The sequence below is a fragment of the Borostomias antarcticus genome, assembly GCF_949987555.1.
Source record: "Borostomias antarcticus genome assembly, chromosome: 8".
Taxonomy (NCBI): domain Eukaryota; kingdom Metazoa; phylum Chordata; class Actinopteri; order Stomiiformes; family Stomiidae; genus Borostomias; species Borostomias antarcticus.
The window spans coordinates 30,787,675-30,803,087 of record NC_140241.1 but is presented as its reverse complement, the minus strand read 5'-3'; the positions used below and the strand labels follow the sequence as shown (position 1 = coordinate 30,803,087).

At 40.9% G+C, this 15,413-nt stretch overlaps 1 protein-coding gene across 1 annotated transcript; it reads left to right on the top strand.

Annotated features, from left to right (window-relative positions):
- The first annotated feature begins 4,260 nt into the window (after window positions 1–4,260).
- tex15 (testis expressed 15, meiosis and synapsis associated) lies at window positions 4,261–13,920 on the top strand. Its single transcript, XM_084442624.1, has 9 exons — window positions 4,261–4,387; window positions 4,760–4,895; window positions 5,194–5,359; window positions 5,764–6,001; window positions 6,103–6,246; window positions 6,341–6,494; window positions 6,786–12,001; window positions 12,286–12,341; window positions 12,501–13,920. The coding sequence occupies exons 2-9, from the start codon at window positions 4,784–4,786 to the stop codon at window positions 13,201–13,203; spliced, it is 6,789 nt and encodes a 2,262-aa protein (XP_084298750.1). The 5' UTR covers window positions 4,261–4,387; window positions 4,760–4,783; the 3' UTR covers window positions 13,204–13,920.
- Window positions 13,921–15,413: the final 1,493 nt, after the last annotated feature.

The window sequence follows — 15,413 nt, the reverse complement described above, 5'->3', positions numbered from 1 at the left end:
GACCCCAGCTGCATGCATGCTTAGAGGAAATTTCAAGAGTAGAATTAAAAAACAAACTTGAATTTGGATGTCTTGTCATCACGTCATTGAATGACTGCCAAGGTGTCATCCCTATTCACAAATGGAATAGTGTAACTGTAAATACTGTCATCTCCTAACTGATGAAGACATGGCGTACCAACACTACGCCCCCAGAGTTAGTTTGCACTGGCACCAGGGAGAGTCTTTCATATGTTTTCAAATTGCTTGTCCAAACGAGAACTTAAACCCACCCTTGCAGACAGACAATATCCCTTCCAACAGCTTTGGAAGCCATCAGTCCCTCGGTGGCAGGTACTTGAGCCAAAGGAAATAGTGATCAGTGATACTTATTTACAGTTATGCTGCCTCTGTGAGTATGCTCCAAAAGATCGGTAGACAATCTAATGATTTTTTTAATGCTAATAATTCAAATGTTTGTCCTTGAATAGCTTTTACATACATGTAGCAGGGTTCGGAGATGGAAATGTGATGGTGTGTCTTGGAAAAGTTGATGTTATGCGGTCTTGGAAAACTTGATTGAATGATTGATTGTTATTGGAACAGTTGTATTGCTTTGAAGGGAGAAAATGAAAATATGGATGTTTAACACTTGTATTAACCATGATTCCTTTTGATTTTGTTGTTCAATAAAAGTTTGACCAGATAAATCTGAATAAGATGTTTCTGTCCTGTGATACAACAAAACATTAAAGAACTGTAACAATCAATAACTGTGTTCACATCACAAATATCAAGGCATGCCTCTGCAAGTTTTATGTTCTTTTGCAATTTTCCAAATACATGCTGGAATAAGTGCCCTCTAGTCTAAAGAATGTGCGTGGGCTACTATGAACAACTTCTTATCACAAAAATGTATTATGAACAAGTTTGAACACTGCAAACCCTTACAGGACATGAGAGATGTCAAACTGAACAGATGTGAGAAGGGATGTGAAGTGACAACAGGTTCTCTCAAATGAATGACAGCTAAACTTACTGAACGTTTATCTTCAGGATTCAAGATCCGTTTTATTGGCCATGTATATTGCACACACATACTAGGAATTTGCCTTGGGTAATGGCTTACGCTGTTGCTGGAGACAGGACAGGGTACAGGACAGGGCAGTGCAAAGACATGGCAGTGCAAATGCAATACAAAAAAACAGTGCAAATACAAAATACAGTGCAAACAAAATATAGTGCAGCATACAAAAAATGATATACTGTTAAACCAGGCCAGGTCCAGCCTGTGCATGGCTGGCTTGTTTCTGTTCAGGACTGGTAGGACGGAAGCTAGTCATGCCACTGAAATAGCTGTGAATTGAAATGACATAAAATAATGTCTGATAAATTAAGATAGGTCTTGTCGCCTGGACACATCAGTTCCAATGCTTCGAATGCTAATCCAGCACAATAAGAGTGGGATAGCCAGTTAGCTCATGAGCTCACAACAACTAGCAGCAGCTTCCATAACATTAATGGTAGCGGTCAGTGGCTAAAGCAGTTACACTGATGATGTTAGGGCTGGTTGGCAAAGGACTTGAACGCACGGCTCAGGAGACAGTGGACTTTGGTTGTTGGGGCTGATGAGTGTAGGGGGAAGTGGGGACTTGTTTTTCAGACCTGTAATAGAACTCATTTAGGTCGTTGGCTAGGCATGAGGTGTCAGTGGCCTGGGGAGATCTCAGAGTAGCGATGTTTAGCCTCCTTCACTGCCTTGCTAAACCCGTACTAGGCCTCTTTGAACCGATCCTTATCCCCACTCCTACGTACTTCCTTTTTCTCCAGCCTTAACTTCCTGAGTCTGGCTGTGAAGCAGGACTTGTCATTGTGGTATTCATCTTCCTCATCCTGTTAGATTACCAACTGATTCAACCTCTATAACAAAATCTAGTAGACATAAAGATAATGTGAGAGCTGAAAATGATTTTGTTAGATGAATAACCATTCTGTTTATTTCTTTTAGCAAAGCCTTAAAAGGGCCAGGGTATTCATCTGAAGTCAAGTTTGACGTATGTCAACTGAAATGTGCAGTTTTGAGGTGTGAACTTTTGCAGTGGTGGGGACTTCCTGAATGTCTGCAACCGAATGCGTTTGAGGTCAAGCCATTTCCTCCTTGGCAACACTTTTTGCAAGTGTCCCTCAAACGGCAAGTACATGTTATATGTCAGCACATAGGCCTACGATTGACAGCAGTTTGTTTTTGCTCACGGCAGTCTTTAGCATGGTAAGAACTCATGTTTTCTCTCTGGTTTCCTGCTAATTTCCCTATTGCTTTTTTGCATCTTTCAATAGATTACCAGAAAGTTATCATCAACACGTCAAATCGGATCTTTGGTCTGTTGATAATGTGATGGCACTGGCATTCAGAAAAGCTTGGCTGATATATGTACACTGTCAGAGTAGTCTACTGTAATGCTGAAGGGTTTTAGTTCCGATGTATGTTCCCTAGTCTCAAGGACTAAACTGTCAGATTAACAGATCTGCAGTACCAAGTTCAGCCGACCAACATACAGGTAGAATAATGAGTGTCAAATCAGCAGGGCAGATTCAAACATCAAACAATAACATGTTTCAATCAATCAATCAATCAATCAATCAATCAATCAAAGCTTTATTTGTATAGCGCATTTCATACCCAGAGGCAACACAATGCGCAGTTTACTGGCTTCCACTTATGATAAACTATGTACTAATGAGCGGTTTATTACCTACCCAGTCAAAGTGTACACTATTACACACCAAGTCATACTTATGCACTGTCTCACTCACTCACTCACTCACTCACTCACTCACTCACTCACTCACTCACTCGCATCTTGATTTGTAAATATAGATGATGCAGTGAAATAAGAAATGCTTTGGAGTTTTTGTTGATATTGGTTTTGTCTTGTAGCTGACCTTAGAGTGGTACTCCCTCACAGGCTACAAAACAGTTCTAGTGACTTCCATAGATGGTGGCTAACAGTTTCCATGGTTGCATCAGAGACTAAATCTCAGATCTATATCACTGTTCTGTTTAAGTGAGCTCATCAGACAGGTTCTGGAGTATGGTAGTATGGTCACAGCAAGTATTGTACGGTCTCTAATGAGTATTATGTCTGGTTATCAACCTGTTTCAACGGTTAAAAAGCTAAATAACAAACTGTCAACAGACATTTAGTTAAAGGAGTAGTAAAGGGAAAATGCATGTTTAGCCCTGTTTTAAGGTTACTTCATCATCATATACAATGGTTCAGATCAAAACGTTGACAAAACTAGCACTTTTGAGAAAGTCTGATAATTGCTCTACCACCGTTTTGGTCATACAAATGATTTGAGTGGGCACCTTGAAAAATATTTCGAAAACATGTTAAACTCTCGATTTCAAAGACAAGAAGCTCACCGAGGGGGTAATTGGTGTCCGTTGGTGTTCTGACATCAAATTCGCCGCAAAGTATGAATCCTGTAGGGTTTTATTGATAATTTTATGAAATCCACTGACTTGTATTGAAGCGACCGTTGTAGATGTGTAGATCAATCCGCAGAGGGGATTCAGGAAGCAGAACTACTTACGGTAGCTATTGTTATTGTTCATGTTGCTAGGCTACCTAGTTTGTGGAAGTTTACACACTTATGTGCTGCGACTAAATAGTTCTATGCTAAATATTTAAAAAAGCCTTTCCAGATGAACTAGAATCTTACTTTATGGCGAATTATATGTCAGAACGCCAACTAACAACTCGGTGAGTTTCTTGTCTTTGAAATTGAGAGTTTAACATGTTTTATGAATGATTTTTCACGGTGCCCACCCACATCCATTGTATGACCAAAACGGTGGTAGAGCAATTATCAGACTTTCTCAAAAGTGCTAGTTTCGTCAACGTTATGATCTGAACCATTGTATATGATCATAAGTAACCTTAAAACAGGTCTAAACATGATTTTTCCCTTTACTACTCCTTTAAACAGTCAAATATGTGTCATCTCGCTGAACCTGTTTGTCAAGCCCCTCCACCTTTAAATAGTATGTACAGTAGGTTTTGGGGAAGTTGCCAAAGGACTTTAGCCGCAATATACTTCTATATATGGTCATATAATCACATGACTGGTAAACTAGCCAATGGAGCCTCAAGGACGTATCTTACCAGTGTGAAAAGTTCAAAGGTAGAGACTAGAGAGAGACAACACAAATTGACAAATTGATATTGGATAGATGATATATAACTAGATATAACCCTACTTTTTTTAAACATGGTGAGACATTGTGCATCTGAGATCAGAACTTCAAATTCAATGGCAAGTGCTTGTGGCCATTACAAAAGGGAGGCAAAGTGTGATAATTTCATCATGAAGATCAGGCTTAGTTGGACATTTACAGAATGAGGTAATTAGTTCTGTCGGCTCCATGTCACACAGAATATTCTTCTTTGTCCAGAGTATGTTGACTGTTGACGGTAAATAGTTTGTGTGTCTATGAAAATGTGCATTTCATCACGCTATTTAGGGTCGGAGTAGGAGGCAACAAAAGAATGTTGTGTCATGATGATTATTATTATTAATAAGACCGGTTTTGAATACTTCTTTAAGAATGTCATCTATCTGACTCATGCTTCAGGAGCGGCTGCCTGACTGAACACAATCTCATGGTTGAGAGTCAGGAACAGAGTCAGGAAGTACAAAATGGCACAGCACAGCCTTGCTGGGGAAATGTTTATTGGTGTTTTTGGATGTCAGTCTGATATATGGATTTTAACAGGATGATGCTCTGAACTAGTACACCATGGAGACACACAGTTGTAAGAAAGGGAGAGCACTTTCAACTTCCCAAGCAACAGGGACTCCGGCTCTGAAGAACTTCATCATTCCCAGAAAAAAGAGGGGAGATGGAAAAGGTTTGAGGAAACCTTCCACTGAAGTAGACTATTTGGTCATAGAAAACCGTTTTGGATATGCTGTATGTAGTTTGCAGATGATTTTGATCTGAAATTGATCTGAGTTTCCTGAAAGTTGTGTAGAACTGTGGTAAATAATAGTAGACACAAATTATGATAATAGATTACTTTTACTTTATTGGTTTAATGATTTCAATACTATGAAGCTTTTGGCATACCTACCCCTGAACAAAAGTCATGCAGCACACACAAAATATCAATACAAATTTGTACTCCTCTTTGATTCTTTTTTAAACAGATCTTCTTGAACCCTGTTTCAAAGACAGCAGAGATTACAGTCTGATTGAGAAAACGCTTAGTGACTCCCGGTTAGACCCTGGCAAGGAGATATCAGTCACTTGGCAATGTGAAAACATCAAGTTGATACACAGCGAGGAGCTTCGGCAAGAGTTCACTGAAAAAAGGTGACAACCAACAGATATATTTGATGTCCATTGTTCATCCTCAGGACTTCATACATACAAAGTTTTACATGTTTACCTAGAGGATGTGCCGAACAATGTGGTCAAGACTGCAACAAAGACATCTCGTAACACTCAAACGATCCGTGGAATGGAGTTTTTTTTACTTACGTCTCATGTGTCATTTTGCTAAAATGCCATACAGTAAGACTATTGTGTGGTCTCCTCTATCTGTCCTTGTACTTATTTGTGATCCCCTACTTCTAAATGCTTCAGTACATGATAGACACAACTGAAGACTACACTGTATAATTCTGTAAAGGGAAACACAATTATAGTCTGTGTTAAATTATTCAATAGATTGATTGCACACACTAATCATTAACTTAATGTTTTCTGTTTTTCAGGGCAGAGATGCGTTCAAAGGACAGACATGCCAGAGAAATGGGAGAGAGGTTCTGTTTTTTGGTCACATCTGACGAAAACGCTACAAAGATTTATCAACAGGGACTGATGACCGGAGACACAGATCAACACTGCCTGGGAAACTCTTCATACGGAGTGTATTTGCACAGGCACGCTGATGTGGCCCTGAAAAGTGCCAGTGCCACCACACCTACTGAAAAAATCTTAATCATTTTCAAGGTCGGTTGGAGTTACTTAAAAATGTCATTATTGTTAAAAAGCACATTTTATTTTTTCATAACAAACAACCAAGGAAAACATTATTTGCTATTCTGTTGAAGGTTCTCTTTGGAAAAGTGAAAAAAGTGGTTCCAAACCTGCGAAGGAGCAGCACACATGATCCGGTAGTACATTACGACTGTCATGTGTCCAGAGACCCATTTGGCCCACGAGACAGTCTCTCTCAGCAAATCATTGGCTCATCTGTAAGTTCACTTCTTTCTCAGCAGAAACATAACCACCACCTGGTCATGGCTTGCATCGATCTTTGATGGCAAAGGACACATTTTGTGTTTACAGGTGTTCCTGTTTGATTACAACGACAAACAGGAACTGACCACCAGACCAAGGCAATGTTTGCCATATGCTATGGTTTCACTGGCTCCTGCTGTAAATCCCACTTCTTCCATGCCAACTAGCGTTGCAGTTCCTTCACTGAAGCCGAGGCCAATGGGTACATGGAACTCTCTATAACAAACTACAACACACTCTGCATCTTAAATATCTGGTCAAAATCGTTGCTTTGCTTGCTTGTTTGTAGATGGTTGTGAATCTAACTGCCAGTGAGATATTTAAATGTTGTGGTTTGTGTTGGGGGCAGTTACCACAGTATTCAAATGGCTCCATGGCAGTTAGTCTACATGAACCAACCAATGGTTAAAAAAAAAAAAAAGATGGAGATTCATTAGCATCAGTTGTATATGGACACCATGTATTCATTCTATGTTTATTTCATCCTTGACAGACTTAGTAACAAATCTGAAGACATGCACAGTGGCAGAGAGATGGGGAAGAGGACAGAATGTAACTGTCAAATTCAAACATTTTGGAGCTTCTGAAAGTCCTGTGACTGGATACAAATCGCAGGGTTTTGGAACAAACCCGTCATTGGAAAGGGCTGACCCACTAATCTCTCATGGCACTTCATCAACAGACCCAGACCGATCACATCAGAATAGAAATGACCCTCAACTACAATTTAGTGCTTCAATCAATGTAACACCACCAGCCATTGGTTCCATCCCATTTTCAGAGAAGAGTGGGCCATTTGCTCATTTTGAGTATTCACAGTTCCCCTCCCATGCTGGACTGACTCAAATGGACCAAAATAGTTTACAGTCAAGCCCCCATATACAGTCTTTTCAACAAGCTCAGAGCACTCTGCCCATGAACCAGAATAACCAATGGCAACAATCTGATATACCGCTACCAGGTGTGTTGGAAAAAGTTACCTCTGTAGTTTATTCTTCACGTACGATCAAAGATCCCAGAATGCTACGACGATCAACAATCACTTTGCAAACATTCAATTCAGTTGACTCTGAGGGGGGGCAGCAAACGGAGGCAAATACGTACGTGAATGAATCGATGGAAAATGCAGAGCATAAGAAGATCCCAAACTTGCCAAACCAGGAGAACAAGATTATGGAAAATTGTGCTTCTGCTTCTTTGGAAAATAACTCAGTTGCTTCCTCCTCTGTGAGAATGAGGCAAACTGAGAAACAGCCATCATATAGCATGCTGAAAATAAAATTTCAGAAATACTCTGCATATCTTAAGCTGTCAAAAGAGGAGAGGAATGCAAAAGTCTGGTCTCTGGAGAATTTGTCACTTGATCAGAGAAAACTCTTAATGGAAAGAATCGATTTCTATGAGAACTTTTACCAGAAGTACAAAAAAGGACAACTCATTCGTAATGACAAGGAAACCACAGTGAACCCAGAGCCTTCATGTAAAACAGGAAGTAAGCATGCTTGCCTCAGCACAGACATGAGGGAGAAGTCCTACAGTCAAAAGCACAAACATGCAGACATGCAGCAACATGCAGACATGCAGCAACATGTTGGGTCAGGCAGTTTTCCAAATGACACCACTTATCATCGCTGTTCAAAACTCTCCAAAGAAATCTCAGTCCCAGAGCCATCATTTCATACCTCTGGTGATGTACATGTGACACCTTCACTAGAGACAGATACAGAACATACATTTAGGCTTGAAAAAACAGATGAAAGTTTGGACATAATTCATAGAGACACAGAGACCCAGACTTCCACACAGTCTACATCTCATAACTCTATTCAGATCAAAAGGCAACAAGATGACCAAGCTGACGGTCTTGGTGCAGTGGAATACTATGCACAATCTGAAAGTGTAATCACAACGCCTTCTTCCATAGATATAGAGGCTAAAACTGCTCTGTTTTTCAGTGGTGAAACTGTCAATGTTGACCCACAAACTCCAGTCGGCCCAGAGGCCGCCAGTCAAACGGAAAACTCTAGTGGAGACAAACAGATGACACCATTACCTGCCTCTGTAATAGAGGAACCGGATGCTTTCACTGTTAACCCTGAGGGAACTCTGCAGAACACTGGGGAACCTGAACATAAAGCAGACACTGAAGAACAAACCCAAGATGCTGTAAGCTGGGAAGGAAGTAAGCAGGAGACAGAGGAGAGGTCTGATCTTTATCTGATGACGATGATGGAAAAGCCTGAAGATGCTCTTAATGCAGGAGATGACACAATGGCTACTGAGATATCATTAGAACCCATTTTTTACAGCAGCACTGATATAATTGGTGCTTGTGAGGAGGTCCATGCAATGGGAATATCAGAAGAGGCTGTGACTACTGCCGGCCCTCTGGGCTTGTCAAGTGAGGACCATGAAAGAGGCTCAAGAGAATCAAGTGGAATTAGCCATGATCAAGATCCAGAAGCCGTACCATTGTGTTCAGAAGTCACTAATGATGAGAAAAGTAACACTCAGGAATGTGTCAAAGATGCCATATACAGCTTCTTGTATAAAAGGTTTGAACTCAGTCAACTCTTTCTTTCGCCTGTTCAAAACAGGCCTTTTTCTGTCTCTAGAAAACATTACTTGAAACCAAAATGCATCAACAGTCCAATGGACACCAGTACAGCTCCACCTCCCGACTGCAACCCAAACCAACCAATCAGGGGTGTGAGCTGTAACCTGTCCGTAACTATAAAAGCTGACAGAGAATACTCTTCTAACACTGAATCAGCTTCTCTCACCAAAGGATTTCCTGACCCAGAATTCTCTATATTAACTTCACTAATGGAACAGAGACATGATAGGCTGGCCAGCAACAACAGTATCACTGAAAAGACACCCATAGGAGGTGCTTTGAAAGCTCCTGCCACTAACAAGGATGGGGAACACAGGACAAATATTCACAACTTAAAATTGATCAAAATATTGGCAGAGAAATACAATGGAAAGGAAAATGCATCCTTCAACAAAATGAGGAACCATCAAGTGAAGACCAGTTCTTTTGTTGAAAAGGCCACTTCTGAAACGGCACAAAAAAAGCAAAGAGCCCTAAGCAGTCATGTGCCTTTTATGCTAAGGGAAAAAAGATGGTGTGATGTGGCTAACAAGAACAGGAACTTAAAACTGGACAGGTTGTTTTCCACTGAGCTACGAAGGAGCACCAGAATTAGTAATATGCGGAACAGCAACTTGCAATCTACATCTGCAGCTCTTAAATCCTCTTCAATGACAACCAAGCAAGTTCCTATGAAACCAAAAAAAAGAATCATCATAAAGCTAATGAAGGATTTTAAGAAAAGCAATAGTTGGTGGACATATAGTCACAAGTTCAACACCAGCAGAATGCACCACCAAAGCAAATTGTGCAATGATCCTGCAATCTCACAGAAGGGAAGAGAAAACCCGTCAGTGAGTGATGAACTTCTGCAAACTAACAATTCCGCGAACAAACACCTGAACACATTAAATGGAGAGTTGAAAACACAAAATTATCTTGAACACACATGGCCTGCATTAGAATGTGTTGATATGGCAGATTCAAGTCATGAGCATGGGTCTACAGCTGATTGGAACAAACCGGAGGATGATCAACCATTAGAATTACAAGCCGATAAACTCTCCACTAATGAGGTGGAAGCATCCGGTGGTCCTCCTAATACAGTGATTCAGGCTGAGGAGATCATTTCAGTATCGGAGATCATGGAGTACCCGTTAGATGCTGCCATAGAGATGTTTTGTGGCAGTGAGGTAGAAAGGGCAACCAACATCTGCACACCCCAACCACAGGATGAAATGGCCCAGGACCTATCACATACAAAGAGTGATAGACATGAGACAGATGTCCCGTGTGATAGTCCAGACCAGTCCACCACACCCTCAAAGGAAATCAAACTAATCTCTCGACTGAAAAATTGCTTGACCAAATTTGAGTCCATCGTTGAGACAGCAGAGACACAGACAGCACTCTCTGACTCTGAGGATGAGAATGCGCTGCAGATATGTGATACTTCTCAAAGTACTGCTGGTGATTCTGTTCAGTTGGTTGTCCTTGATAGGGTGGAGCTGCCGAATCTTAGACAACTTACATGTGAACCCATGCCTCACTCCCCTGACAAGTCACACACTCTTAACACCACTGAGATTCAACAAGATTTTGGAAAAGGTGGTCAATCTGTGATCACAAGTCAAAATACCAAAACAGACATTATCACACGCCAAGAACAAGGTGATAAAACAAGAGTGGGCCACGAAAATGTGGATAGCATTCCATGCATCAGCCCTGACAGTACTTCCATGTTTACTCAAGGTCCTGTGGACAATTATTGCATTGAAGCAAACTCAGTAATCTCTACATGTGTGCCTGCCACTGGTTGGTTTTTAAATAAAGAAAATGTAGAGAGACATATCTCTACGGATCAGCAATATAACAGCCAAAGCACTCTTGACAAAAACAACACGCTCAAGCTCCGACCCCAATTTGAACCAGGCCATTCAGAAGCTGGGAAAACGAAAGAAAATGACAACCAAAGGAACCACAATGTAAGCCTGAACACTTTGTCTTTCCAGAGTCACTTTAATGTGGTGGATATCTCCCACATACTCCAAGAGGCAGACAAAGCAACTTCCTTGGTTGAACTTGTTCCATTGCGGTCCCACTGCAAAGTCATGCTCAAGGACTTCATTTTGAATTTTGAGAAGCAGCAGAATGTAGAAGCCAAACAGATTGTCATAACAAGAGACTTGGTCCTGGAGCAATATCTGGAGCGTCCGCCAGTACCAATCGAACTGAAGTATGAAGCATTGAATTCGTTTTTGGAAATGCAGATGATGATGGAGGCTTGGCAATTTATTGATAACAAGATGAGATATTTGAGTGGAGAATCTACATTTAGGAGTCTGCTATGGTATGATCCCTCTCTGTACGGTGAACTGTTCAAAGGGAAGGTGGGATTCCAACAGCAGTCGTCTCTATATTCATCCTTCCAGCAAACCCTCACAGCCAATGGCATAAGTGCATTGCAGAAGTACCATGTAGCTGTCTCCTCCTTGAATCAGCAGCTCCAAAGAGCCCCAAATACATCTTACTACATGTATCTAAAATGCAAAAGAGAAAGGCTTGAGGTGGAAGCTGCATTACGAAATCCTCTTGACATAGAGAGTTTCTACCTCTCTGTTCCACTGTCTTGCATGATAAACTTTGGTGACAGTGTAGAGAGTTTGGAGAGGATCAAGAATCTCGTGACCATCTTCACAGAGACTCCAGCTGACCAGCTGGAGGGGGGATTTGACATCGGAAAGGCAGAGCAGCTTGCCGTGTTGTACCGATATCTTCAAGAGAAAACCAACTACTTGAGAGCATGTACCAACACCATGCCCAGCAAAATATCATGGATTGGCATGGAACATCTTTTGTATGATGCTTCAAAAATCATGGTGTGCAGAGATGAAAAACAAGGTACATCACATGAATTGCTTATGAAATACAGCAAGTCAAATTCAAACATTATCTATGGGATGACAGAGTCTGGCGAATCTCTGACAAATACAAGGTGGCTAAAGAAGACTCCGCTCATGGCTAGTCTGGCACTTGCAAGGATACAAAGAAGAGCGACTAGCAAAGTCTATCAAGGTCGGAGAAGACCCGCTGAGAAGAATCGCTGTGCTCAGGTTAGTTGATATTCAGTGCTTGACTTGGGCCGGAGCTGCCCAGAGTGCACCTCAACATTTTTGAGGGAACTGCATAGCCTACCTGTTCCTCTGTGAACAACGTAACAACAATAAAATAATGTGACCAGGCCCTTAGGAAGGCCACATCATGTTTCAGTATAGACCTGGGTCAAATACTGTACATAGATTGTGTACTTTGAGACTATGAAGAATTGGCCCTCAGATGTCATCTGTGCCTTCAAATATTACCCCTCAAAAAGTATGTTATATGATTTCTGTTCTAGAACAAACCTCCTAAAGATGGACCCATAACAATGATCGAACTGACATGTGAAACAAGGTAAGTACATTAAAATGGTATTTGGTGAATGGAAATAGTATTTCTTTGTCCTCATTCATAAGGGCAAAACATGTATGTGACTTTTAGAAAGAGATAAGTAATTTAGGGCTACATGTGGGGCTACATGTACATTCATACTTTGATGGTCTCCTTTTTCAGCCCAATTCCTGCTGATGATGGCTCAAAAAAGGCTCAGCAACGTGTGTACCACCAGGCTAGACCTCCAAACAACCCTGCAACCCCTCTCCTTCCTGGAACACAACAGGAAAATGTTAACAAGCGCCAGGCTGTTGGCTGGGGTGATAGGCCACATGATATTCATGAAATGAATGAAAGCAACATTTCAGCACCCTTCTTTCCCCAGGTTGCGCAGCCATACCCTGAAATCAGGGCCTGCCTTCTGACTAAAAGTACGACAGCACCTAACTCACTGATGCAGTCACCTGCCCCATTGGGAGGGGAAGGAATGAAGCCATGCATGCAGTGGTCCCAAAGCTGGCCACCCAACAACAGCAGCAGATGTGATGCCAGGAACCTGCGCCCACCCTGGTCAGGTGGCAGTAGGGAAAATGGTGATCACTGGGTACCTGTCCTCTCAACGGCTCTGAACGAGCAAACTCATCCATCCCCCTGGTCTAGTCTGCCCTCCTCTCTCCAGCTTCCTCCACCCATGCCACCAGCAGGAAGTGTAACGCATCAGCCTCCTACAAGCTCCACAGATCACGTCCCCACAGTGCATGAGCTGCCTCCAATAAATTACCCATTCTTCCTTCTAAATGGACAAACCTATGCTACTGTAAATTCTGCCACGCCATCAGCAACTCATCACAATGGGTTCAGATTTCCTCCTTACCATGCATAGATTTTGCCTAATGTTATCTTGTTTGAATCTAATAACAAAAGTGCAAAAGTGGCATATCTACAGTAGCAAAGAAGGACATTTCTTGAATAGAGCAGTGTTGATATTCTGTTGGGTCAAGAAATAAATATTTATTTAATTTGTGTATAACCATCTAAGGTTAGTTTGATTGCTTATATTCGATTGTTGTACATGCATACACACATACATACATACATACATACATACATTTTGTTGTATATATTATGTTTCAAAAATACTGGATAAATAATCAAAAGTGTAATATTTTTAGAAGTGTTACTGTATAAAGTATTGTTATCACATTTCTAGTAATTTATTTTTGCAATCATTTTTATTTAACTGCAAATGAAATCATTATTTTCTGTTTTTATAAATCTGTAATAATAAACATTTTACAGTGACTATTTTTTAGCAAAACTTGAGAAACTGAAACTGAAAACTTGAGAAATGAAGGTAATTTAAGAGCTATTAGGCCAAAATGTCAAGAATGTACAATATCATTACTCTGTTACAAGAACCAAATGTCACGCTCAATGATTGTTCTCTGCAAGGCTATGGACATGGTGTTCTATGGTTTGTAGGGCATGAATATGCTATATTATGTGACAAAAGAGGAACAGAAGTCAGATATTTTCAGCAGAAAATAGAACATGCTTTCTGAGATCTGCAGAAGCTCATCAAGCAACATATTTAGCATTATTCAGTACACCTGCCTTCTGTTCAATACATTTCATGTGAAAATCTATCTCGTTTCCCTGTTGTCTCATGCTTCATTTCATTTCGAGGATATATTTGTCTCATTCCACATTGATATTGTACATGTTGCTGGGTGGGGTTTAGTTATTAAAAGCAAAGTCTCTCATATGAACCTTAGGCCTATAGGTAGATATACAGTATCTATATATATACAGTAAAAATCGTTTAGTTGATACTCAAGCCTTTCAAGTCAGAAGTCACCATGTCAGAAAGGAAGCAAGGATAGCTGAGGGGACAAAACAGCAAAAAAAGACAGGAAAGGGGCTTCCTTTGTGGGTCATAGATCTACAGTAGTCTATTTTGTATTGTTGTATTTGAATTATGTTGCTTTAGTAGTACATTCATCTGATACAAGAACTAGGCCTCCTGAACATTATGAATGAATGGAGGCCCAACTGAATATGATTTTGTAAGCACTGACTTGAGCTGCTTAGAAGTGTATCTAATGAAATTGTAGGCTACACTGACATAATCCATAGAGTGAGTAGCATGAATTTTGGGTGGGCTGACCCAACCCTGCAGTCTGCAATTGGTATTGCCAGTGCCAGACTACTGTTTGAGATATCAGTATGCCCTAAAGTATTTTATGCCCTCAGTCAAGTAGGGCTGGTGACAAGCAGAATTGCATACTATATCCTTACATACTACACCTCACTGTTCTGTCCTCAAGGCGGCGCCTATTGTTTTATCTCACTCATCCATGCTTGAGCTCGAAACAACAGGGGGTATCTGCATACTCACTCAAAATGCCATAATGATGACATTGTGCCGAAAAAAACGCACAGAGCGGGTGGTGTTGACACCAAATCTTTTCTTGTTTTGGCGGATTGTGACAGCTGTACCGTGACTGCAACACTCATGGGGGAAACTACGGATGGTGAGGCTATAGGGAGGGAAAGTAATCTCATCGCCCCCTACTGGTGGTGTTCCTAATGCCGAGAGAATGAATGGGATTACCATTAGCACATTTTCTGAAAAATGATATCTCGGTCTACAGCGAAAAGTACGTAGAATGCATTAAATATGATATACTTGGAGACAAACTTTATTAATTCTGGTGATCATAGTTAATTTTCAATCACAATCCGATTTATGTATATATTTTTTGTGCGTGGCTGTAAGCCAGCGCAGCTAGAAGGGCCAATGTCCCATTGTCCGGTGTCCTGGCGTTGTTGACCTGCAGTTCTATGTTGCTACCACAAGAGGCACTGGTCCCAGAACATCAAAACAAAAGACTGACACCATTGATTTTCAAGAGCTCCTGTGGCCTAGTGGTTGAAGAGTTTGTCTCCCAATGCTGAATGTGTGAGTTTAAAACAGCTTTTTTGTCCCTGGATGTTATAGAAGCTATATAAAAATGCTACCGTTAGCATAGCTACCTAGCCTATCAATATAGTTGACGTTAATATAAAGAAATGTAACATTAGATAATGTTA

Bases quoted from the DNA above. Each gene is read 5' to 3' on its own strand.
- tex15 (XM_084442624.1), top strand. From the start codon at position 4,784: ATGGAGACACACAGTTGTAAGAAAGGGAGAGCACTTTCAACTTCCCAA. The intron at 5,360-5,763 runs GTGACAACCAAC...TCTGTTTTTCAG, and splicing joins CAAGAGTTCACTGAAAAAAG to GGCAGAGATGCGTTCAAAGG. The intron at 6,002-6,102 runs GTCGGTTGGAGT...ATTCTGTTGAAG, and splicing joins AAATCTTAATCATTTTCAAG to GTTCTCTTTGGAAAAGTGAA.